This window comes from Apium graveolens, chromosome 10 (assembly GCF_009905375.1).
Source record: "Apium graveolens cultivar Ventura chromosome 10, ASM990537v1, whole genome shotgun sequence".
Lineage (NCBI taxonomy): Eukaryota > Viridiplantae > Streptophyta > Magnoliopsida > Apiales > Apiaceae > Apium > Apium graveolens.
The window spans coordinates 220,085,987-220,113,426 of NC_133656.1; the positions used below are offsets into that span (position 1 = coordinate 220,085,987).

General features: G+C 38.4%; 1 protein-coding gene and 1 long non-coding RNA gene across 11 annotated transcripts; both read left to right on the forward strand.

The window, feature by feature from the left end:
* Positions 1-1,484, forward strand: LOC141689611 (uncharacterized). The gene is made up of 3 exons (XR_012562448.1): positions 1-361; positions 696-823; positions 1,223-1,484. It is a non-coding gene; the product is annotated as an uncharacterized LOC141689611 (long non-coding RNA).
* A 22,166-nt stretch (positions 1,485-23,650) lies between these two features.
* Positions 23,651-26,946, forward strand: LOC141693269 (kinesin-like protein KIN-6). Of its 10 annotated transcripts, XM_074498305.1 has the most exons (9): positions 23,651-23,801; positions 23,900-24,013; positions 24,224-24,423; positions 24,501-24,552; positions 25,083-25,167; positions 25,322-25,689; positions 25,805-25,959; positions 26,036-26,138; positions 26,640-26,946. In XM_074498305.1, exons 3-5 carry the CDS (start codon positions 24,242-24,244, stop codon positions 25,149-25,151), a joined length of 303 nt encoding a protein of 100 aa, XP_074354406.1. In that variant the 5' UTR covers positions 23,651-23,801; positions 23,900-24,013; positions 24,224-24,241; the 3' UTR covers positions 25,152-25,167; positions 25,322-25,689; positions 25,805-25,959; positions 26,036-26,138; positions 26,640-26,946. The 10 variants fall into 10 exon arrangements, 5 of the variants coding, with proteins under 5 accessions (XP_074354406.1, XP_074354404.1, XP_074354405.1 ...); XM_074498303.1 differs by having other exon boundaries at positions 23,652-24,013; positions 25,083-25,176; positions 25,263-25,689; XM_074498304.1 differs by having other exon boundaries at positions 23,652-24,013; positions 25,083-25,176.
* Positions 26,947-27,440: the final 494 nt, after the last annotated feature.

The window sequence follows — 27,440 nt, forward strand, 5'->3', positions numbered from 1 at the left end:
GTTACATTATCATCATCAAGTCGAAAACAGTTAATAGTCAAAACCAGCCAAAACAGCATCCACTTAGTCCTTGTGCACCAGTTGGGTTCAGGTGGTCGTGGTCTGGGCATTGGCTCGCTTGACTGGGCAACCATCTCCGCCTTCCTTAGTAGCCCTTTAGCTAGCCCATGGTTTGCCACTGTCGAATATAATATTTCTTCAATAATAACCAACAAAAAAGAAAAAAGGGGGTAACAAAAAACTTTCTTCTTGATAAAACTTCATATTCGAAATTTGGACCTCTATATCTGAGCACTTTCTTTGCTATGACCTATGGTCTTGGATTTGCCGCACTTCCTGCAACTCTAGTTCATAACGGAAGGTATGCCCAGCCATCAATCTTATCATCTCCTGACAGACCTGGTCCTGTGGTAGTCATACTGATCAAATTAAAGGATTGTAACAGAGTTTCAGGTCCGGAGATTTTTGGTAATCGAGGTGTATATTAGGATAAGAAAATATGAAGCAAATAATTTTGTTAATTCCATTATATTTTGCAATAATCACTTGTTTGATTAATTAAAGAATCTCATAACATGTTCTTTTTTTTAATATTCAAATTTATAACCTATGAAGTCCGCTTATTCTTTCCAGCTATGGTAATCAGTGAACTTATCTTTGTTAATCTTGCATCCTTTGTTTCCATTGGTTTGCAGGTATGATAATTTTGTTAAATTAATCATGTATGTTGTTTTGTACTGGAAAATTTCGGAAGCAGGCTACTGCAATAGGTGATTGAGATAGGAGGATTTTGCAAAATCGTGATGCTCTTCTTAGACTTGAGGTTATGCATCTTTTTCCTTGCTAAAACTCACTGTTTATTTATTGAAGGTATAGGATACTTGTATGATTAGCTGCATATTTTGGAAGCGGGCAATCAGTTTAATTTTCATGGAATATTCCAGTATTTAGATTTTAGATTGTAAGTCTAATTGTTGTTGTGCTTGAACTGATTCTCTTCTAATTGTTAATATGTTTTAGTTTGAAGATTTGTAGGTTTTTTATTTTTAATAAGCTTTTGGTACTGTGGGGATTCCTCAACTTATGTTTCTTTTCTCCCTAATAAAGATTTGTTACATATACTTTTTTTATGGTTTAGACTTCTGCATTTTCAGTTTAGTTATTTTATATTTTTTTGTGCTGACTACCTAAATTTCAAGTTCCTTCTCTTTTCAAATACCAGGGTTACTGGGTTCTTATTGTGGAGCAGACAGAAACACCTTCACAGCTTGACCTTCAGCGCAAAGAGCAAGGTTCCAAAAATAATGACAAAAAATGATTAATCAAACATAAGTTTTATTTTCACTAGTATTTTTTTTTTCTTTTTAAGTTAGGTTTTATGTACTTTAGAAGTTAGAATTGGGTTTATGTACCCGATTTAGTTTGGTTTAGTAAATTTTAAAACTTTTTGTTGGGTCGACTGTTGGAAGCCTTATTTGGCAGAAGTCATGTAACAATAGAACAATTATGTCTGATATTTTATTTATGAAGTATTGCATTTGACTACATATGGTGTTACATATTATGAAAAATGATGTTGTAAATAACAATAATGGTGTTACAATTGACTACAACTGGTGTTGTATATTAAAAAAATAAGTGTTGCATTACATATTGTGAGGCCCACTACTGACGTGACAAATGTGGGGCCCACAGTCGATGTGGCAAAAATCGGGCCCACTGCTGATGTGGCAAGTGGGACCCCTGCTGATGTAGCAATGTAGGGACCATTGCTGATCTGGCAAAGTGACGTGTCACTTGCCACGTAGGACTCTGGGGGGTGATGTGGCTTCTTTTTTATGCAACACCAAGTGTTGTTGCCATTATATGCCTTTGGTGTTGCAAAAGCGACATAATGCAACACTTTTCACTGTTGCAGAAAGTATTGCATTAGGCATCTATAGCCACGCCTATATTGGCAACCCTCACCTGATGTTGCCTTGTTACCTTATGCAACACCAATTAAGCCTTATGCAACTGTATCATAGGGGTTGCCTATGTGCATCTATGGGGTTGCATTACTGTTGGCTTGAGCGGAAAATATAAAGTTTCAAGTGACCAAGTAAAATATCCATTAGGTAAACATACAAGTACGTGCGTGCTTTCGCTTGATAATTATGCTTTTTTAGCAACTTCATTTCTGCACGAGCCTTGTGTTTAAAACCTGGTTCTCCCGCATCCAAACCTAGATCCCAAGATGGATGGTTGGATTGTTATTCGGATTGTTGTTCTTTGTAGATAGTAAGTTCTTCATCTTCTAATTATAAGCCATCTAATAACTTCATAACTTGAATATATGATTAACAATAGAATGACCAGATTAAACCAGATGTAAGTAAAATTTACAAATTCACTCCTGCAATCTTTTTCTCTTGACCAGGATCACATTCAATTCAATACACTAAGGTAAACCGAATGAATAATAAAATTTCCTCTATAATCTATCTCTTGGACTCAAATGAGGGAGGAATCTACAACACCAAACTTAATCCCATTCTCAATTTTATATCAAATATATTTATTTACATGTGAGTTCATCCACTTATATTAAGATTATTTTTATGACTTCTAATTAAAATTTTGAAATTAGTAATTCTACACATATTTTTTGTAATTTCTGAATTTTAATATTTTTTTCATGTTTTTTTATACTTTCACAAATATTTTAGATTTTATTTGATATCTAGATATATTCTTATATTTTAATTATATAACTCATAATTGATAAAATAATAATAGTATTAAAATATTTTTTAGTTAGTTTTATTCAACATTTTTTTAGTTTATATATATGTAGTTTTATTATTTCCATTTTCTTAAAGTTATACGTCTCATTCTCTTAAAGCTAAATGTTTAAGTTAAAAATAACTCCAACTCAACACTAATCAGAGAAAGGGCCGCTGCGATTAAAATGACAAATACATCCAATACCAATATCAATATCCACAAATAATACTTAAATTCGATTTTTCATTTTTTGGTTTTAGTTTTGGATCGGTTTTATGTACTGTTTTTCCCGATTTAGGTTTGGTTTCAGTTTCAATTCGGTTTTCTGCTCAGCCCTTGAGAGCAACTCTAATTCAGCACTAATTCAGCACTATTATACTTTGATATTGTCAATTTTAGTGTAATATCAACTAAAATTATTGGATGTAAATATTACACCAAATAAAATGTGACAGCAAATTTTATATAAAAATACATTTGATTTTGGTAACGTTGTTGGCCACATATCTTACCAACTTCATAAAATGATTAATAAGAGAGAAAAACAAACAAGCTTACAAATCACAAGTAATTTAGGGCATGTTTGGCCACCACTGAATAAGTGGTTTATTGGCTTATAAGCCCGTAAGTACTTATCGATGAGTGTTTGTCGATCCAACTTATAAGTTGAATTTACAACTTATAAGCTGATAAGTTGAATGTTAGTAACGACATATTTTTTCTCAACTTATTTTGATTTTTAATTTTTTTATTAATTTTAGTTTTTAAATTTATATTTTTAAATGTTAAGTTAATTTAAAAGTCATGAATTAAGATAATAATATTAAAAAAATATTTATTTTAGTTCATTTAAGTTAAAAAAAATTCTGACTTATAAGTAAAATTAACCAAACACTTAACTAACTCATAAGTATTATATACTTATCAGTTTTAAGCCACTTATTAAAGTTATAAATTATTTATTTTAAAATTTTCCAAACAAGCACTTATTGTAAGCTATTATACCTTATTCAAACAAAGATGCATAATTTCACTTTCACTAAAAAACTTTCCTAAACACATTTCCATACAATGGTCATATAATCTCTTATCTAATTTCTCATTTTGAGATATGCGTTTGTATAGTTGCATTCTTATATCACCCATTATGCAAATTTTTACTTTATAATAGTCGTTATCTTAAATACAAATCTAAAAAATGAAAGATGAGAAGAGGTTGAAAGATAAGCAGAGGTTGAAGTGAAAATAATTTACCGAATTAATTAAATAAATTTTGTATAATTATAATAGCATGAAGTCAAATTCGAATTTGAAGTGAAAATAATTAATTTGATTTTTTTTACTACGAGCTCGAATGAAAGCACCTGTTTCGTTTCTAAGAATACTAACAACTCCTACACTTCCAATCCCTTCAAATGTTGCAGCATCTACATTTACTTTCAATACTCGCCCATGTGGAGGTAGAGAACAATGTCGCATACAAGCAACTTGAAATCTTTCCATCCAGGTGGAAGCTTTTCAATAACAGCAACAACTTGGAAAGACTCACTTATGACCATTCCCTCAGCATGAATGTCATGAATGATCACCTGCAGTTCCTGCACCTGACTGACCACAGTCTTAGAGTCTGCCATCTTATAATCAAGAAAGCGGCCAACAATCCACTTCTTTGCCCCAGCGTCCTCGGTTTTATACTTATGGTCAAGTGACTCCCATAAGACCTTAGCTGTTGGCTTCGCGCTGTATATGTTATACAACGAGTCAGACAAACAATTTAACACATAGTTCCGACAGATGTAGTCGGAGTGCTTCCAAGCATCAGCAGCATACACAGTCTGCATGTTACTCTCAGCAGTGAGCAACGGTGGTTCTTCCTTAAGGAAGCGATCCATATGCAACGTGGTCAGATTAAAGTGCATCTTTTGTTGCCAACGTTTGAAGTTCATTTCGTTGAACTTCTCAGGTTTTTCAGCATGTGTAGCAGGCACAATTGGCATAACAGGTGTAGCAGGCACCACAGGTGGAACAGATGGTACGTTCGTCTGTACTACAGGTGTATACACACCAATAGGCACCGCAGGTATGATCGGAGGAGTGAATCCTGCCGATATCTGTCCAAGAGGAACACTAAACTGTCCAATGACAGTTGTCCCACAGGCACATGTCCCGAAGGCACATGTCCAACAGGTGTTTGACCCCCATCAGATCGTACGATCCGTGTGTTAGGGTTAATTGGCTGCTGGTGAACCCCATCAGATCCAGTGATCTGTGCGTTGGGATCAGCCGTCATGTTCATCGGATCGTTGACAGTTTGGTTCTCCATCGATCTGTTACTCGACAAAACAAGCAGATACAGATGTATCTGTCACAGATGTATATAAAAAAAATTAGCTTTAAGATTGTGAATACAATGTGCGATTAATATATATAAATCAAATAAGTGTGTACGTGAGTAAACGAAATCAAACAGAGAAAGGAAGAATATAACCAAATGGAAATCCTCGAGTCCAGTTGAAACTGTCTCCTTAAAGCTATTTCGCCTCTCACCGTATGTGCGAGTCGATAGCCTCCCAGGATAAAACGAGATACCAGTATAATCGATAGATCGAATATACTCTCAGCGAACTTGAACTAAGCCCGAGAACTATCACCGGAATATTGGAAAATTTAAGACTAAAGAGACCGAGAATGAAAGAGAGGACTCTTATTCCCTTGACTTAATAAAACTGATGCCCTAAGACTCTATTTATAAAGAGAGGCTTGAAAGGACTTGTTTTTCTTTTCGATATGGTACATGGTATTTATAAGAAAAACTAAGGAATAGGTTTGTGCTACTCTCGATGTGGTACAAAACCACTTTTCATATTAAAAGGTAAAACTTTGGAACATCAGTTCTCATTCACCTTTTACTCATTTTGAGCGTGTAAATATGCGTTGGAATCCCCTCGAAGAGGAGAATACGTTCTAATAAATACACACCACTAACACATAATGTGTCTCACTCATATGGAGTCTCAAAATGATTCACAACTTAGTCTAAAATACTAAGTTTGTCCAACAATCCCCCACAAATGAGATTAATGGTCCAGTAGCATGCACCACATAGACAGACAGACGCGGAGCTTGACTTGGTGATAGTTCCGGCGGTCAGATATAGCATACGATAGGTAGAGAATGCTCCTTGAACCTTCGCTCGAATAAGTATATCGACTTTACTGGTAGACAGTATGACGCGATGTCCTTAAACTGTTTGACCGTTTGTGTAAACGATGATATACTCATCACTATATCTTTCCTGACTCATTCAGTTCTCATGATTATGTCCATTTTGGCCATGGAACATCGTCCTGGTTCTGAAGGAGTTTTTAAAGAATTGTGCCTCACAATTCTCCTTTGAAGCGGCCCCACTTCTCTCCCACATAGGTGATCTTTATGTTATAGAGTAACCCGCATTTACTCAACTGAATTCCATGCGTTCACTCCTGAACTCCATGTATTCATCAAAGATCATTAAAAGCTCAAAGCTTAACCTCGTACCTTACGGGTCTCACTGTTTCCTCATTATAGGAACAGGCCAGGGGTTACCCCCACAGTGATTTGGTCATCATGATTTAGTTGTCCCATTGAACCAAGTTCTTGGGATCTCCAGTCAGCAATGGTTGGGTGTCCACCATGATGCCGTTAAGCAATAGGCTTAAGGCCCATCCCTCTCGATGATTTCTCAACCACTTCTTTTGATAACCCTTTGGTTAGTGGATCCGCGATATTATCTTTTGACGGTATATAGTCAATAGTGATAATTCCGGTTGAGATCAATTGTCTAATGGAACTGTGTCGTCATCATATATGACGAGACTTTCCATTATACATCGTGCTCTGCGCTCTGCCAATAGCGGATTGACTATCACAATGAATCCCTATTGCAGTTACAGGCTTTGGCCATCTTGGAATATCCTCCAGAAACTGACGTAGATATTCAGCCTCTTCGGCGCATTTATCTAGTGCCACAAACTCAGCTTCCATCGCGGAATGAGTTATCACCGTTTGTTTTGAGGATTTCCATGATATTGCCGCTCCAGCTAATATAAACACATAGCCACTCGTAGATTTAAGTGCTTTCTTGCTAGATATCCAATTTGCGTCAGTATATCCTTCTAATACTGCTGGGTATCTGCCATAGTACAGTCCATAGTCTCGAGTTCTCCTCAAGTACCTTAGTACCCTTATGATCGCTTTCCAGTGATCAGCTCCCGGATTACTCGTAAACCTACTCAACTTGCTAATTGAGTATGCGATGTCTGGTCTTGTACAGCTCATGAGGTACATCAGACTACCAATTATCCTCGAGTATTCCAATTGGGAAACAGCTACACCTTTGTTCTTGGATAGGTGCAAAGTCATATCCACAGGTGTCCTAGATTTCTCAAAGTCATCCTTAAGAAACTTCTTAAGGATCTTGTCAATATAATGTGGTTGACTTAATGCGAGACCCTATGATGTTCAAGAAATTTGAATTCCCAGAATTACATTTGCTAGTCCCATGTCTTTCCTGTCGAATCTTGATTTCAACATGTCCTTGGTAGATTTGATCATTTTATCATTGCTTCCGGCAATAAGTAGATCATCTACATATAGCGTCATCATGACATAACCACTCTCGTTATCCTTGTAATAGGCACAACTATCACATTCATTGATTTTGAAGCCATTAGCCAGCACGACCTCGTCAAAATTTTCATGCCATTTCATAGGTGCTTGCTTCAAACCATACAATGATTTCACCAATCTACAAACTTTCCTTTCTTGTCCTGGGACAACAAACCCTTCGGGTTGTTCCATATAGATTTCCTCATCTATGTCCCCATTTAGGAAGGCTGTTTTCACATCCATTTGATGTACAGTTAGATTACGCATTGTAGCAATAGCAAACATCATCCTTATGGACGTTATTCTCGTTACAGGAGAATATGTATCAAAATAATCAAGGCCTTTTTGTTGCTTGTATCTTTTAATCACAAGTCTGGCCTTATACTTATCAATAGTGCCATCAGTTTTCAACTTCTTCTTGAAAACCCACTTGCTACCTAATGGTTTGCAACCAGTTGGCAAGTCCACTAGTTCCCAAGTATGATTCTGCATAATTGAATCAACTTTATTCTTGATGGCCTCTTTCCACATAGGTCCATCAGGTGAGGTAACCTCCTCCTTATAAGTTTTTGGGTCACCTTCTTCGAGCAAATAGGTCATAAAATCAGACCCATAGGATTTCTCCGTTCGTTGTCTTTTGCTCCTTCTCACTACCCTCACATTTTTGTCTTCACTTTCGTCACTCTCATTATCATCATCTACAGACTCATGAGATCATTTAGACGTCGTAGGTTGTTGGTTTCCTGGATTACAGGGAAACATCGTCTCAAAGAATGAGGCATTTCTTGATTCTATAATGGTATTCTTTTGAATATCAGGAATCTTGGATTCATGAACAAGAAACCGATATGCAGTACTATGTGGAGGATATCCGATGAAAATACAATCCACAGTCTTAGGACCTATCTTTACCTTCTTCGGTGTAGGGATCAGTACCTTTGCAAGGCACCCCCACACTTTCAGGTGTTGGTAACTTGGTTTCTTTTTCTTCCACATTTCATAAGGACTTACATCCTTATTCTTGCGCATCGTAATATTTAAAATATTATTTGCGCTTAAGATGGCTTCTCCCCACATCGATTTTGGAAGCCCAGAGCTTAACAACATCGTATTCATCATTTCTTTCAGAGTGCGATTCTTCCTTTCAGCCACACCATTTGACTGAGGGGAGTATGGTGCAGTGACCTCATGGATTATACCATGTTGTGAACAGAATTCTCCAAATGGTTCAACATATTCACCTCCACGATCACTTCATATCGTTTTGATTTTCTCAGTCTGTTGTGTCTCAACTTCTTCTTTATAGATTTTAAATTTATCTATAGCTTCGTCTTTGCTTTTCAACAAATATACATAGCAGTATTTTGTACAATCATCAATGAATGTAATAAAATACTTGTTTCCTCCTCTTGTTGGAGCGAATTTTAAATCACATATGTCACTATGTATTAGGTCTAGCACTTTGGTGTTCCTTTCCACACGTTTAAATGATGATCTCATTAATTTTGCCTCAACACAAGTCACACACTTATGTTTTGAATCGATAGTAAGTTTAGGTATGTATTCTTTTGCACTTAAATGTCGTAAAGTGTCATAATTTACATGTCCTAATCTAGCATGCCATAAATTAGGAGACTCAAGCAAGTAAGCAGAAGAATTATTCATTTCATTATCATCCTTAACGGACATTACATTGAGCTTAAAAAGCCCATCGGTTAAATAACCCTTGCCTACAAACATACCACTCTTAGACAAAATTACTTTATATGACTCTATTATAATGTGAAAGCCATGCTTACTCAACAGAGAACCAGACACAAGGTTCTTGCGAATATCAGGCACATAAAGTACATTCTTCAAAGTCAGATTCTTCCCAGAGGTCATCTTCAGGATCACCGTGCCTTCACCCTCAATGGTAGAAGTTGCTGAATTCCCCATGTAGAGCTTCTCACCAGCATCGGAAGCTTTGAGGCTAGAGAAAATTGCCTTGTCTGAGCAAACATGCCTAGTAGCACCAGTATCAATCCACCATTCACGTGGATTAGAACCGACCAGGTTCACTTCAGAGACCGTAGCACAGAGGTCTATATCACCCATATCCTTGGAGATATTCTCTACCATGTTTGCTTCTTTCTTCTTGTTGGGCTTCTTGGGCTTCTTGCAGTCAGAAGACCTATGACCAACTTTATCACAGTTGTAGCACTTCCCCTGAAATTTCGACTTCGAAATCCCTCCTTTGGGTGTCAGCTTTGCCCCTTTACTAGAATTAGTCTTCTTGGGCTTGGAGCTTTGAGCGTGCTCCACCATGTTTGCCTTCTCAGTGGCAACATTAACTTTCTTCTTGGACCCTCTGTGTTCTTCTTCAATACGAAGTCTAACAATAAGATCCTCCATAGACATCTCCTTTCGCTTGTGCTTAAGGTAGTTCTTGAAATCTTTCCATCCAGGTGGAAGCTTTTCAATAACAGCAGCAACTTGGAAAGACTCACTTATGACCATTCCCTCAGCATGAATGTCATGAATGATCACCTGCAGTTCCTGCACCTGACTGACCACAGTCTTAGAGTCTGCCATCTTATAATCAAGAAAGCGGCCAACAATCCACTTCTTTGCCCCAGCGTCCTCAGTTTTATACTTATGGTCAAGTGACTCCCATAAGACCTTAGCTGTTGGCTTCGCACTGTATACGTTATACAACGAGTCAGACAAACAATTTAACACATAATTCTGACAGATATAGTCGGAGTGCTTCCAAGCATCAGCAGCATACACAGTCTGCATGTTACTCTCAGCAGTGAGCAACTGTGGTTCTTCCTTAAGGAAGTGATCCATATGCAACGTGGTCAGATAAAAGTGCATCTTTTGTTGCCAACGTTTGAATTTCGTTCCATTGAACTTCTCAGGTTTTTCAGCATGTACAGCAGGCACAGTTGGCATAACAGGTGCAGCAGGCACCACAGGTGGAACAGATGGTACGTGCGTCTGTACTACAGGTGTATGCACACCAGTAGGCATCGCAGGTATGATCGAAGGAGTGAATCCTGCCGATATCTGTCCAAGAGGAACACTAAACTGTCCAATGACAGTGTGTCCCACAGGCACATGTCCCGAAGGCACATGTCCAACAGGCGTTTGACCCCCATCAGATTGTACGATCCGTGCGTTAGGGTTAATCGGCTGCTGGTGAACCCCATCAGATCCAGTGATCTGTGCGTTGGGATCAGCCGTCATGTTCATCGGATCGTTCACAGTTTGGTTCTCCATCGATCTGTTACTCGACAAAACAAGTAGATACAGATGTATCAGTCACAGATGTATATAAAAAAATTAGCTTTAAGATTGTGAATATAATTTGCGATTAATACATATAAATCAAATAAGTGTGTGCGTGAGTAAACGAAATCAAACAGAGAAAGGAAGAATATAACCAAATGGAAATCCTCGAGTCCAGTTGAAACTGTCTCCTTAAAGCTATTTCGCCTCTCACCGTATGTGCGAGTTGATAGCCTCCCAGGATAAAACGAGATACCAGTATAATCGATAGATCGAATATACTCTCAACAAACTTGAACTAAGCCCGAGAACTATCACCGGAATATTGGAAAATTTAAGACTAAAGAGACCGAGAATGAAAGAGAGGACTTTTATTCCCTTGACTTAATAAAACTGATGCCCTAAGACTCTATTTATAAAGAGAGGCTTGAAAGGACTTGTTTTTCTTTTCGATGCGGTACATGGTATTTATAAGAAAAACTAAAGAATAGGTTTGTGCTACTCTCGATGTGGTACAAAACCACTTTTCATATTAAAAAGTAAAACTTTGGAACATCAGTTCTCATTCACCTTTTACTCATTTTGAGCGTGTAAATATGCGTTGGAATCCCCTCGAAGAGGAGAATACGTTCCAATACATACACACCACTAATACATAATGTGTATCACTCATATGGATTCTCAAAATGATTCACAACTTAGTCTAAAATACTAAGTTTGTCCAACAAGTATAACAGACTGATACCTTTTGTTTTGAGATGAGAGAGGAACTTTTCCCTGGCAGAGAAGCGAGACCCTGCATCCTCAATCCTTTCCATCCTCGTTGGAATGATCCTCGATCGAAGTTCATCGACAGAGATTGGTACTTGAATCGGATTAGGCACGCCAAGAGATGTCGTTGGCTGGGCTCCAAGAGTTTGACCAGGATGAAATAAAATCTCCTGAGACTGAGACATGCTTGCAGTTGCAGATGACAAACTGATTGGCGACTTTTTGAGCTCGGGGCAATATTTAGATGGAGCAACACAGCGGAGAATTCAAGAAAACGAATTCAAAAATTGAATAAAAACAAATTACTGGCTAGCTAGCGAGTAACTAGAGATATATTTCCTATTGTTAGTGAGTGAGGATGGAGAAATTGGTGTGTACTACTGTTATATACATGAGACAAAATAAAGAAAATTGTAGGTTTAGGCCATGAAACTTTTTTTTTGAGATTTTTAGTAATTACGAATTATGATGCATATATCATTATTTAAATTTTCTTTCCGGCTTTGGCTAGACTTAATTTGGTTACAGAATATCTATAGTAAATTAGGCAAAACAAAATTTAAGAAGGGATATTTTCATATTTTGTTTTTAATTTTATTATTGCATGCTTATCATTAAAGGTAATATAGGGAATTAAATTAAATTAGAAAGTTGGTACTCATGCGGCCATATAAAAAAAGAAAATCAATCCAACCAAATGATTCTAATATTATATTATGTTAGATGTTTACTAAATTAAACATCTAACATATATAATACTTGACAGATACATCAAGGATTTGACTTTATTTTCAAATAAACTAATTTTACTATGACATGATGTCATTATTCAGTCGGTCTTTGTATACAACCTCTCGTTCATCTCAGGTGAAGTTTGTGGTTGATAAGGATAAATAAATTCTGATTGTGTAATTAAATATTATATTAATCATACATGATTTGGGCTGCTAGGCCCAATAAGAAGATGTATGACATTTAGACCAAAAAGGTTAACACATTGATCAGGCCTGATGGACCAGATCAGGCCTGATGGAACAAAGAAGACCCAAAAACCCTGAATATTAATTAATTTCGTAATTATTTAATAAGAAAAAAATTGGCTATTGAGAAGAGTCCCAATGAGGACATAAATCCTTGCAGATTAGCCTCTAAGGGACCTAAAAGGATAAAGAATCAGTTTCCTACTATTTAGGACTCCAAATTCCATTCTAATTCTGAGACTTGACTACCAAGTCTTCTATAACAAGTCCAATTAAAGGACCACCAACATCTATATAAGGGGCCTCACCCCCACAAATCAGAACTACGTTTTTTGGCTTGACTCTCTAATTCTTAGAGATACGTAGGCATCTCGTAAAAGCAGAGTTAAGCTACGAAACACGAGAGCAGCCATTAAAGGCCTTGAGCTCCCGAACCTTAGTAATAAATATAGCAAATAATAACCTTAGTTTTTTATCCATAACATTTGGCGCCGTCTGTGGGAAAGCACAACAACAACCATGGCGAAAACACGGAGAACAGTTAGAGCCCTTGAAAGAGGAACACCAACGGGGACAACCCAAGTGATTTCTTCATCTGTGGAGGTACCTCCTCATTCAACTTATGCAACCACGCAAGGAGAAGCCCAGATAGGGGCAACTGAACCTCAGCCACAAGGGACGATTCCCTCGGCTACTCAAGGTATGAATCCCCAAGTTCAACAACTACATGCACCTGTGAATTCTCGACCCATCAAGTATGAATATTCAACTGTTGTTACTACTAACCCCCCTTATGGGATGCGCCTTTACCCCGAGGTTGGAGGAAGTGGACATCTGGACGGAGTGAAGCATGAGGGCGATCGCCCCCATACATACGAGGTTTAGCTCCTATCCCTGAGGATCAAGAATTTTTTGGTCCTTACACTGAGAGAGAATCTGAATTTTCGGATGATGAAGTAGCCCCAAGAAGGAGACGTGCTGGCAAAGAGCCGATGGCTGATGGTAGCCAACGTCCTCAAAGCACCCAAGGGACTAATCCCTAAAAAGTGCAGGAAAGGATCAGGGCTCACGAGGCTGAGATTCAAAGGCTGAGGCACAACTTGGAGGCGCACCATACCACCAGACCTCCAGTACCTCCTAGGGGGAGAAATCCTCCTCCTATCATAGACCTGGATGGTCCAGTGCGGAGAAGGGCTGTTGTCCCAAGGGCTGATCCAGGCAATCTTCTTCCCCTTGGAGATCCTGATGATCCTACTCCTCCCTTCACTGAAGATATAATGAATGCCCATATCTAAAGGAAGTTCAAGATGCCAACTATAAAAGCTTATGACGGCACGGGAGATCCCGCTAATCATGTTAGGACATTCTCTAATGCACTGCTATTGCAGCCCGTGAATGATGCTATTAAATGCCGGGCCTTTCCTCAGACTCTGTCGGGTATGGCTCAAAGGTGGTATAGTCGTTTGCCCCCAAACTCTATTGGTTCGGTCAGAGAATTAAGTCAGGCTTTCATTAAACAGTTCATCAGTGGGAGAGTGCATGAGAAAAGTTCAGCATCTTTCATGCGCATTGTGCAGGGAGCAAATGAATCCTTGAGAGACTACCTGAATCATTTCACAAAGGAAGCTCTAAAAGTCCCAGACCTTGATGACAAGGTCGCAATGATAGCACTGCAACAAGGAACTAGGGATGAGTTTTTCAAGATGTCCTTGGCCAAACCCCCCCTGAAAGCATGTTGCAGCTCCAGGATAGGGCAGGGAAGTACATAAAGGTGGAAGAGAGCATGAGGAAGACCGTAGTGAGTAATGAGCCCACTAGAGGCAAGAAGCGGAAAACTGACCTGGAATATATCGCTAAGGACAAGTATCCTAGAACTGAACAAAACCCTGATTCGACCCCCAAGAAGGGAGGACCTAGGCAAAAGTTCACTGAATACGCTAAGCTGAATGCTCCTAGAAGCCAGATCTTGATGGAAATCGAGAAAGATAGAGATATTCGTTGGCCTAAGCCCTTGAAGGATGATCCTGCAAAGCTAGATAAAAGCAAGTATTGCAGATTTCACAAAGATGTTGGTCATGACACCGATGATTGTAGACAGTTAAAAGATGAAATTGAGTTCCTCATTCGAAAAGGAAGATTGAACAAATACACTGGAGAAGGAGGGGATAGAAGCAACAACGTGAGGAGAAACTTTGATGACCGAAGGAGAGATCAAGAGGATCAGGGGCGAAATCCCCAACCTAGGGGACCGGTGATAAATACAATCTTCAAAGGACCGCGCCCCCGAGGGTCTGTGATCAACACAATTTTTGGAGGACCAACTGCTGCTGGGTTATCCAAGAACTCTAGGAAAGCGTATGCCAGAGAAGTTATGCATATAGTGACGTATTCGCATGGTTAGCAGCTGATATGCCAAGCATAGACCCGGAACTGATTACTCACAAGCTGAATGTGGACCCGAATCAGAAGATAGTGAAACCAAAGAAAAGAAGTTTTTCTCCAGAAAGGTAAGAAACTATAAAATAGGAAGTGGAGAAGCTCTTAGAGGCTGGTTTCATTGAGGAGATTCAATTTCTAGAATGGTTAGCAAACCCTGTAATGGTGAAGAAGGCTAATAGAAAATGGAGGATGTGTGTGGACTTCACTGATCTAAATGATGCCTGTCCTAAGAACTGTTTCCCGTTACCAAGGATCGATACTTTGATAGACGCCACTGCTGGGCACGCAATGCTGAGCTTCATGGATGGATTTAGTGGATATAATCATATTAAGATGCATAATGATGATATTACAAAGGCATCATTCATCACTGACTTTGGTGTTTATTGTTATCTTGTTATGGCATTTAGTCTTAAGAATGCAGGAGCCACCTATCAAAGGTTGGTAAATAAAATTTTTATGGATCTTATTGGCAAGACTATGGAAGTCTATGTTGATGACATGTTAGTCAAGAGTCTAATAAAGACTGATCATATAACCCATTTGAGGGAAGCTTTTGAGGTCCTGAGGTACCACAAGATGATGTTAAATCCTACAAAGTGTGCTTTCAGAGTAGGATCTGGAAAATTTTTGGGATTGATGGTCTCCAAGAGAGGGATCGAGGCCAACCCTGATAAAATAAAGGAAATCCTGGACGTGGAACCACCAAAAACTGTCAAGGATGTTCAGAAGCTCACATGAAGGGTTGCTGCACTGGGACGATTCATCTCCAAATCAGGAGACAAGCGCTTATCATTCTTCAAATCACTAAAAAATATTAAGGACATTATATGGAGTGAGGAAAACCAGAAGGCTTTCGAGGAGTTAAAGAAATAAATGACCCAGGCCCCGTTGTTGGCCAAACCAGCTTTGAATGAAGTTTTATACTTGTACTTGGCCATTTCAGAGAGTGCCTTGAGCGCTGTGTTGGTTAAGGAGGAACTGAAAATCCAGAAACCCGTATACTATGTCAGCAAAATTCTGCATGGTGTTGAGTTGAATTATTTAACTATTGAGAAATTTGCTCTAGCCTTGGTAATGGATTCAAGGAAGTCACGTCCTTACTTTCAGGCTCATCAAATTGAGGTACTAACAAATCAGCCCCTGAGAAATATCATTCATAGTCCCAAGGCTAGTGGAAGGTTGATCAAATGGGCCATAGAGCAGGGAGAGTTCGACATCAAGTATAAGCCACGGACGACAATAAAAGCCCAGATATTAGCTGACTTCGTGGTGGAATGTACCATACCCAACCAAGAAGTTGGGGGGTAGGAAGATACCATACCTCAAGACAAGGAAGTTGATAAGGGGGACAAAGAGAAGGATGATAAGGAGAAAGAATATTGGGTTCTCTATTTTGATGGAGCATCAAAAACAAATTCAAGTGGAGTAGGATTGGTTTTACAAAGCCCTGATGGGTTCTTGATTAAGTATGCCATGAAGCTAGACTTCCCGACCACAAACAATGAGGCAGAATATGAAGCCCTGATAGTTGGCCTCGGCCTAGAAAGGACACTTAGAGTCAAGAACTTAAAAGTCCGTGGAGACTCGAAGTTGGTCATATCCCAGGTAAAGGGAGAGTTTGAGGCAAGGGATGATACGATGGTTAAGTTTATCCGCCTAGTAAGGGCTGTGATGACCCAATTCGATGAATGCCATGTTGAGCACATTCCAAGGGAGGAAAATGCTAAGGCAGATGCATTGTCAAAGTTTGCTTCATCTTAGATAGAAGAAAGTTCTGGAAGTGTATACTTTCGCGTTTTGAAAACACGGAGCATTGATTTTAAGCTTGTGGCTCCTATAGGCCTGGGGACATCATGGATAGATCCCATTAAGGCTCACATTCAAACCGGTTGGTTGCCAAATGATGCTACTGAAGCACGAAAATTGGCTGTTCAAGCACTAAGGTACTCTTTGATAGATGGAATTATGTATAAAAGATCTTTCATGGTTCCCTACTTAAGATGTCTCAGGCCCGATGAGGCACGCTTGGCTCTTGAAGAAGTACATGAAGGCATATGTGGGCAACACTTGGGGGTAGGGCCTTAGCTTATAAGATAACCCATTTAGGCTTTTATTTGCCAGAAATGATGGCTGATGCTAAAAAATATGTGAAAAAGTGTGACCGCTGTCAGAAGCACTCATCGATTGTTAGACAACCCCCGAGATGCTGACCTCCATCAACTCGCCCATCCCCTTTGCTATGTGGGGACTGGATATTCTGGGGCTTTTCCCCATGGCCACGACACAAAGGAAGTTTTTGATTGTAGTCATTGATTATTTTACCAAGTGGATTGAAGCCAAGCCCTTGGCCAAAATCATAACTAAGCAGGTTGCACAATTCCTGTGGGAAAATATCATGTGTCGGTATGGAATTCCCCGCATCCTAGTCACTGACAATGGAACACAATTCAACAACGAGGAATTCAAGAAGTACTGTGAAGAAAATGAAATTGAGTTACAGTTCACCTCTGTGGCTCACCCGCAAGCCAATGGGCAAGCGGAAGTGGCGAATCGAATAATCCTGGATGGACTAAAGAAGAGGATTGAGAAGTCAAGGAATAACTGGGTGGATGAAATACTCCCAATACTATAGGCCTATAGGACTACCTGTAGAGTCACGACTGAAGCAACTCCCTTCATATTAGCATATGGTGCAGAAGCAGTTGTTCCTGTAGAGATATCACATTCCTCCCCCAGGATTCAAGCTTTCAATGCTGAGGAAAATGAAGAAGGGCAAAGGTTAGCCCTGGATTTAATTGATGAAGTACGAGATGAGGCACATGCAAATATAGTGAAATATCATAAAAAGCTTCGTTCTACTACAACCTAAGGGTTAAAGAAAGATTCTTCAAACAAGGTGACTTAGTCTTGAGGAAAGTGGAAGCTTCTGGCGTAGGGTAGAAAGGGAAACTTGCCCCAAATTGGGAAGGGCCATACAAAGTCAAAAGCGTTCAGGGTAGAGGAACCTACAAGCTGGAGACTATGGATGGTTTTAAAGTTCCGAGAACTTGGCATGCCCAAAACCTGAAGGTTTACTATATGTAGAACAGTTAAAGTACGATTCTCACTTGTCAGAGTGACAAGTAGGTTTAAAAGCACCTTGAAGCTTTTCTTTCTTAGGATTGTTTATATAGAAGATATGTTTTAGATTTTATCAGGGTGGAACCCATTTCATGTAAGGTATCAAGAATACCAAGTTATAATAAAAAGCGTTCGACTTAATCTTAGCCTATTAGATTGATGCATTGTGAAGGATAAAACCAAGTTATAAACTTGAGTTTGAAAAATTAAAAAAATACGATGATGCTTGGGCAAATACAACTGAAAATAATAAAAATCAATTACAAAGTTCAATATTGTCTAAGAAAGAAGAAATACATAAAAAACTTAGGCCTTGGAAGGCTGGGATTCTTCGGAATCACTATCCGAAGTCTCATCGGATGTCTTTTCAGTCGGTCCCTCGGAAGTCCCCTCGGAAGTCTCCGCAGAGGTTCCCTCGAAACTATCTTCGGGCGCTTTGGATGCTGCAGGAGACGCTGGTTTAGGAGATGCTGGTTTTGGAGGCTCTTCTACCCTGGCCTTCTTTATAATGGGCTCAGGCTCCTCCTCGGAAGAAGATTCCTCCTCTTCAGAGATGGATTCAAGCGCCTTCCTTTTTTGGCCTTGACTCCCCGACGGGCCATCCTTAATCAAATCAGCAAGTTTATCTGAAGCGCCCCCAAGTGCTGGAACTCGCACATGACAAGGGAAGGAAGACTGTTCAAGGACTTCTGGAAACTCGTCCAGGATAGCCTCCACAGCGGCGTCCCAGCCTTCTTTGTAGCTGACTGGATGAAGGAGGGCATCATGCTCCGCCATTAGATCCTTGAATTCCTGAGTATCCATCCAGCCGTCAAAGGCTTTGTCCTTTTGATCCTTAAGGACATTCTCAGCCCGGGCTGTTTCCAGGTCAGAAGTTGATGAGGCGAGTTGGGCTTCAAGGGCCTCTATTCTTTGGTTGGCCTCTTCCAGCTTCTTGTTCGCATCTTCTAGGCCAACTTTCCAAGCCTTGGCTTGGTGAATCGCCCCTTGAAAATGGGCGTTTGCCTACAAGATACAAAGCAAAAGTAAGAAATGGGAAAAAATTCCAAGAAAAAGGAGAAAAACTATGAATGCCAAAGGAAAAAGACGTACCGTCGCCAAAGCCTGAGCTCCGAAAAGCTCGTTGGCCTCCAAGTCCTGTTGAAGGACAAAATCTTGATAATCAACAGGGGAAATGGAATGCATAGACCATTCCTTGGCAAGTGCTGTGTTGCCTACAATTGAATCCTTGCCTCAGATTCCCCAAGCGGGTTGGAATAAAGCCCCTGGTTTTTGTTTGTTACGTAAAAGTTGGTTGGGGCCTTCTTCTCCTAGTTCCTTCGCCTGGAGTAGAAACTCTAGGAAACGATCCCCGAGGCGCGGGTCTTTGAAGACCTTCCCAGCACGTTTCATCCTGGTTGTCTCCAGGTCTTTAGGCTTTGTAGCCTCCTCAATCTTCTCGGCCACTGTAACAAATAATAAAAGCGAGTTGAGAAATTAGTAAGGTAAAAAATGGAAGAAACGAAGAAAACTAGAGAAGGAAGGAAACACGTTCTACAAGAACGGTCTCCCTGATAAGATCCCAAGAATGGGAAGTCACATTATCTTGAGTAAGGAGGTTGAAAGTTCTGGTTTCCTCCTCAGACAAAACTATATCATTAGGGCTCCCATCTACGGCTAGCCCAAACGACGAGCGAAATAGGGTGCCCCAATCGCCACCCTCCCAAACGACATACATAAAATCTTTCTTCCACCCCAAATTGTTGTCAGGGATGGACTTCCCGTTCACTATGTGGGAAACTGTTGGGCGCTGGTTTAAAGAAACCCACCCCGGATTCTTGTCAAGACTGTTCTTGAACTGAAAAATCTTTCTGAAAACAGCAACAGAGGTAGGGACATTGTGCTTGGCACATTGCGATAGATAGCACATAATCAACCTCCAAGAGTTAGGAGGGAGTTGGAAAGGGCTGATGCCCACATCATCTAGCAAAACAGGGATAAATGGATGAAAGGGGAGTCTGATACATGCCCTTAAAGTGTCCCTGTAGACGCATAGTGCGTCCTTCCTCCATTGACAGGCCCTATCGGCCGGACCCGCAAGAACTAGCTTGAAAGGTTTCTTGATTTTGAAATAACCACTCAACTTATCCAGCTCCTTTGGATCCCGCAAGGCACCGATATGGTCGTGCGCGTCTAAATACGCATCAGACGGGTACTCAACCCCTCGGGTGTTGATCATATCAATCAGGGAAGTGTACCTGGATCGAATGGGAAATTCATTGGACTTTCTGGCCACATTCATCTTGGCCAAACGAGTCATCTTCTTATTAGCCATCTAAAAGGGGGGGGGCACATAATAAGACAATTTTAAACGCAACCTATGCAAAAACAAGCACAAGAAGAAAAAGGGTTTACCTGAAGTAATGCTTTGGAGCGTGCTAAATGAAAGGTTTGGGGCTTTAAATACTCCGACCTACAGTTATTTCTTTGAGATCCTTAACAGAAGAAAAAAGAAGGAGAATTTAGAAATGAGAAAGTGAGGAGCAATAGATTCTACTCACTCCTTTATATAGGAGAAAAAGTGTAGTTGAAGGGACAAAAAGCCCAGTAAGGATAAAGACCCAAAGAAGAAAGCCCAGAAATGGAACGTTCCAGAATACTCCAAGGAATTCCAAAGAAAATAAATAAAAATTCCCGAGAATTCTAGAGAATTCTAAAGAAGGTGTTTTAATATATTAAAGCCCAGATTAATATGGAAGAGGCCCAATGGGAGGCCCAAATCCAATTAGGATTTGGAAAAATAGAAGGCCCAAATCCAATTAAGATTTGGAAAAATAGAAGGCCCAAATCCAATTAGGATTTAGAAAAATACAGGCCCAAATCAAAGCCCTAAAAAAGATAAGGCCCAAACAAGGCCCAATCCAAATTGAATGAGAAGAAGGCCCAATAAGACCAGGATTGAGGTCGAATTCCAGGTCGTGAATTCTGTTCGAATTCTTTCGAACAGACACCCAAAAATTATGGATATAATAGAATAGGATTGAGGTCGAAAGCCAGGTAAATAAGACCAGGATTGAGGTCGAATTCCAGGTCGTGAATTCTGTTCGAATTCTTTCGAACAGACACCCGAAAATTACGGGTATAATAGAACATGATTGAGGTCGAAAGCCAGACCAGGATTGAGGTCGAATTCCTGAATCAAGCACAATATTTTTCGAGAATAAGTGCAGAAACCTAGACTAAAATCCAGGTCGAAGGATCGACTAGGATCCTGGTCAAAATCCAGGTTGTGAATCCTAGTCGAAACCTAACGACCAGGAAGCAAATAAGCACAAAAATCTCGACTAAGATCTAGGTCGAAGGTTCGACTAGGATTCTGGTCGAAATCCAGGTCGTGAATCCTAGTCGAAACCTGATGACCAGGAAGCAAAGAAAGACATAATATTCGACCAAAATCCAGGTCGAAGATTCGACTAGGATCCTGGTCGAAATCCAGGTCGTGGATCCTAGTCGAAGTCCTTCGACCAGGATTGAAAGGCTGGCCCAAAATTCGACTAGGATCCAGGTCAAAATTTCGACTAGGATCCTGGTCGAAAAAGGGCTGAAAAAATGAAAATATTTGTGAAAAATTGCAGAAAATTTGAAAAAAATCTCGAAAAAAAGGGAAAATTCCTAAAAAAATACCAGAAAATTCCTAAAAATAGGGAGAAGGTAAGAAAATAAAAAAGGAAGTTTTTAAACGACCCTTAAGCCACGTACAAGGCAAATCGTTGTAAACGTGTAGGTCGCTCCATACTTTACGCAAAACGATACCCTAAAAGGGAATGAACGAACTTAACTTTTGCGAAATCTTATACGGTTTCCCAAAAGTTGGGGGGGGGGGCAAATGATAGGGATAAATTAATCCTGATTGTGTAATTAAATATTACATTAATCATACATGATTTGGGCTGCTAGGCCCAATAAGAAGATGTATGACATTCAGACCAAAAAGGTTAACACATTGATCAGACCTGATGGACCAGATCAGGCCTGATGGAACAAAGAAGGTCCAAAAACCCTGAATATTAATTAATTTCGTAATTAATTAATAAGGGAAAAATCAGCTATTGAGAAGAGTCCCAATGAGGACATAAATCCTTGCAGATTAGCCTCTAAGGGACCTAAAAGGATAATGAATCAGTTTCCTACTATTTAGGACTCCAAAGTCCATTCTAATTCTAGACTTGGCTACCAAGTCTCTAATAACAAGTCCAATTCAAGGACCACCAACATCTATATAAGGGGCCTCACCCTCACAAATCATAACTACGTTTTTTGGCTTGACTCTCTAATTCACAGAGATACGTAGGCATCTCGTAAAGGCAGAGTTAAGCTACGAAACACGAGAGCAGCCGTTAAAGTCCTTGAGCTCCCGAACCTTAGTAATAAATACAGCAAATAATAACCTTAGTTTTTTTATCCATAACAGTGGTGTTTTTTTAAAAAGGTTTTTCTTCATGATTTGTTTAGATTTTTTTTAATATTTTGGATTGTCTTAAAAAAATTAATTAAACAATCAGGAGTATATTTTATTTATTAATAACACTGCGAAATATAATATTTTATACAAGAAAAATAAGAATCAAAATAACTAAGTCGGGAGAATAAGATTACACAATCAGGATAGGTGTCGAACCCGATGTGTGAAAGGGAGATTATTAGGAGTTGTCTCACATCGGTTGTGGGAGAGGTAAATTGCTAGTATATAAACAGCCAGAAAAACTTCATTAGTATGATGCCTTTTGGGATATGTCAAAAAACAAATTCATGGGGGCTCGACCTAAAGTTGACAATTTCATACTAATGTGGAGTTTTGATACATGTACTGTTATAGTTGTGTGAATGAGGTAAGGCTTCCTCCATAACACTATGAATAGTGCCACAGTGCTTTTTCAGCAGTGAGACATATAAGGTATCATGTATCCACCTTCTTAGTGATCAGATAAGAACTATAGAAATTTGGCATACAACTTGGGGAGTTGCCCACTACACCATATATGGCCTATCGCAACCCCTCTCCGAATGAAAGTTACCTCATATGTTATCTTAGCTACGGTACTTGTGGCCTAATTTAACATGGTGGTTTTTGTGTTACAATAGCCTAAAACATGGTGTTGCATTAGCTCGAAAGTGTTGCAGCTTGTAACATATTTGTAAAAGTGTTAGCTTAGATTATCAAAATATTAATAAAATATGTTTTTAAGATTAAATATTAATTTAAATTTAAATTATAATAATTTTAATATGATTTACGAATTGAATAAATAACGTACTTGATGATTTATGAAATTATACATAATAAACTTTAAAAAGTTTCAAATAGAAATTTTCTAAGGTCTTAAAATTTTAAGAAATTAGTATATAAATTTCAAAAGTAATAAAAAGTTAAAATATTATATATTCCCCTCATTTTAATAAGTGCATTAATATATTCGTTTTAAAAATAAAAAAAAATTAAAAAAATTAAATATACAAATGATAGAAGTGATAAAATACACATAAATAATTAATTATTTTATTAAATGATTATTTGAAATTTATTATTAACTGGTCTCTGCCCATATTTGGGCTAAGCGGGTAAAATCTGTGTTAATAGCCGCCCAAATTTTCAGAAGTTGTTTAAATTTTTTAGATTTTCAGAATATACCGGACCACCCATTTCACTCGCTTCATGTTTTTCTCTCATTACCTTCTCTCCGCCTAATCCCTCTTTCTTTTCCATCACTCTCTCTGGCTAACCCTTTCAATTTAAATTTCTAATTAGAACTCGATTGAATCGGGGTCGAGGCTTCAGTTCTTCATTAACTTTAATTAGCGTTCAATTAACCTATAATCCCTTAAACTTCATCTAATATATATATATATATCTCTGATTTCAGGTGTTCATCGTTTGATTTTACACTTGAAGGGCTTTATTTTTTCTTGGACTAGTAGATCGGTTCAGTACTTTGTACATATGCTTTTCGTATGTGTTTTCTGCTGATTCGTCTCAGGTTGTTGCTTAATTTGATCGAATTGAGATTCTAGGGTTTTGATTTTTAAATTGTTTGTTAAGGTTTATTTTCTGTTATATGTTTTCGATTAGTTTGTAATGTAAAATTGAAGTTTCAGGGTTTTAATTTTTGTAAATTTTAGTTGTGGAATACTATCTAATATTTTGTTTTCGAGTAATTTTTGAGGTTTTATACTCGGATGTTTTGTAGGATGATGTGTTTGACAAAATGGTGAACCCGATAGTAGAGGATTTTATGAAAGGGAAGAGTGGGATGTTAGCTGCATTAGGTCCCAGTGGTTCTGGAAAGACGCATATGATATTTGGGACTACTAGGCAGCCTGGAATGATTCTGTTAGCTCTACGAAGGATATTTTTGGGTACTGAAGGCAATGGAGCTCAGCCGTCTGGGTAATTGTACTGATTTGATGTACCGTTCTATTTTTTGTAGTTTGAAATGTTAATGGATGTGCATATGACGTGAGCAGGACATTTTATCTGTCTATGTTTGAGATATGTTCGGAGCGAGAAAGAATTGAGGTGCTTTGAAATCTTTACTGGAATTGGCTATGCATATTGTATGAATGATTTATATTGTGTTTTATTTTCCTACAATATTCTTTATAATGGTTTGGAGCAGAAATTGCGAGTAAGAGTTAATCGTTGGACAATTTTATTGTTAGTCAAGATTTCGGGGCTCCGAATGATGATGGGAGAAGTTACCTTGTCGTTTAGTCTGTATATGTTATGCATGCCTTACGTTAACATAGTTTACTATTTTTGATGTGAATTTGAAATTACTAGATTGTTTAAGAGTTATATCACTTTGTCCTTGTCAGAGCAATTTAGATATGTGATAATATAGTGGAAATCTTCGAAATTCCTAAAAAGCTAAAATCAGTTTTACGTTATGTTTGATTGTTCTGTTTTGTCAAAATCTTGTTTTAATGATGAATGTTAAGTTTTTGACTTCATTGGCGAGTTTTTTATATTGTATTAAATGTACATTTTATAGTTCTTGTAAATGTCTTTATGTTTAATTTGAGCAAATCATTATTCATTTCTTCCAGGAACTAGAATGGCTCTTATGTAAGGTTGAGAAATTGTTAAAGCATAACTTCCCCAGATGCACCTTATGATGATGTTCAAATGAAGGTTTCCTATGTATTTGGAGTTCTCTTAGCAATTCAAATTATAAGTTGACACTTATTGAAGCTTATATGGTTATCTATACTATAATTTTTTGGCAGAGATTATCGTATTTACTTCATAAGATTTGATGGTAGATTGCATTGATTATGTAATTCAGCTCCGCTGGTGACAAGGAGGAAGATGGTACCATAAAGCTTCGGGAATGCATTTACCAAGGAAATAATCAATAAAGAAACAAAGTCTAGAACAGTAGAACTTATCTGGATTGTCCTCAGCAAGACAACAACATTTTCCAAGCTTCAATTTTTTCTTGTAGCTGACACACCAAACACAACAGATAAAGTTTATCTGATAAACACCTATAAACCGGAAGAGTTCTAGAAGATAGTTAGTTATGTATAGAGAGAGACAAAGAGAAATGGGGGAGACAAAGACTGTGGCAAGGTTTGCTCGATGGACATTCGAAGCATTATCGACTAGATGTCCCAAACAGTCTGAGCCTTTCCAGATGAGTCTTTGGACTTGGTAATTTCCAGATTTTTCAAGAATCCCCATTTCATTATCTTGATTTTGTGTTTGTGTTTTAGTTATGTTTAGTAATTTAGAAAGACTGTGATTGATTTTGGGTATGTTTGTGTAGGTATGTAGCAGTGGAGAAGGATCAGACAATGTATGTTAGGCTTTTTCCGGAGCCTAATCAAATAGCTAAATAGCAGCCTCCTATTGCTCGGTTTAGGATCAAGGTAGAAGCTATTAATGTCGGTGTGGAAAATTTGGTTCCCCATGTTTCCCCTGGTATATTTCTTGTTTTCTATAGCTTTTTCAAGTGTTTGTTTGGAAATTTTCATGTTTCCCCGGATCTACTTGACAGGCACACGAAGGCTGAAGCTGCTAATGATCAGCTTACCAAGGAGTTGGTAGTGAGGAAAGAGTTGGTTAATACCTTGTTCATGAAACATCAGTCAGAGAAATAGGTATTATTTGTGGTTTATCAATGATTATTGAATGCTTACTATCCTTTTAAAAAAGACAATGACCAAACAAGGTTCTGTCAAGATCCTTTACTCATTCTGAAGTTATTATCTTTGGAAGTGAGGCCTTGATAGCGATCTCGCAGGAGCATAATAATGAACCAGAAAATGTTGTTCCCACACAAAATACATGTTTCTACACTCATATGCACGCTATACACGTACACTCGTGCACACTGCACATATGCACAGAGTCACATACTTGCATGTATAAGAAATTGTGGGGAGGACAAAATGTTTAAAATCAAGGAGAGATAAGGAGCGGCCCTGTAATATTTACATAAAGACATTTACATAAGAGCCCTGTAATATTTCAGATGGTGGTAGTATTGTTCATGTTCAGATGGTGGTAGCATTGTTCATGTTTGCTGGTTATTAACTAAGTTATTAACTATGTTTGCTGGTTCGATTTTTTTCATGCAAATAACTTAGTTAATATTTCAGGGAACAAAAAAGACTTATAAGAGAAAGCTTCACCTGTATAAAAAGGGAAACGTCCCGGATGGTGGAGTCGAGGAGAAAGTGAAGCAAATTTAAGTATTAGCTTCTAGTAGTACTTTTTAAAATTTATAATCTTGGGTTGTTGTTGAGTAAAAAATGTGAACTAGTTTATAGTTAGTTTTGACGTTTAATTTGGTTGTATATTTGGATGTTTAATGTTTGGGTTGGATGCATTATTTTGCAGTTATGAAATTATATAATTGGGATTCTTCGGTTTACAGAATAAACATTTTAATTTATTTGTGCTAAAGTGTTACAATAGCCTCTGAAACTATTACCATATTATGTTTAAAATATTTTATTAGGCTAGTTATAATGTTACAACATCTTCTCAAAGTGTTACATTTATTCTATGGGCCCACTTGCCATGTCATCAAGACAACTCAGCACTGTGGGCCTCATACTTGCCATGTCAGCTAGTGGGTCCCACCGTGAGGCTCACTTTTTAAAAACATTTTAAAACTCTAAGATAACATAAAAAACAAGTTAAAACTGATCTCTCTTTCTCTTGCTAATAACATATAAACAAGTTCGAACACGATGTTGTCTTAGGCACCAAAGATGTTATCTTAGACCCCTAAGGCAACATGGAAAAACCTATCTTTAATAAAATGTTACCTTAGCTTAGAAGTGGGGCAAGAGCAACATATTTACCCCTAATGTAACGTTTTTTTGGTGTTACAGTAAACATTTTATGGTGTAGTGGCCTCACAGCTACAGATGTTTGTCTAAATGGCTGCAGTT

Bases quoted from the DNA above. Each gene is read 5' to 3' on its own strand.
- LOC141693269 (XM_074498305.1), top strand. From the start codon at position 24,242: ATGGTGAACCCGATAGTAGAGGATTTTATGAAAGGGAAGAGTGGGATG. The intron at 24,424-24,500 runs GTAATTGTACTG...TGACGTGAGCAG, and splicing joins AATGGAGCTCAGCCGTCTGG to GACATTTTATCTGTCTATGT. The intron at 24,553-25,082 runs GTGCTTTGAAAT...CATTTCTTCCAG, and splicing joins CGGAGCGAGAAAGAATTGAG to GAACTAGAATGGCTCTTATG.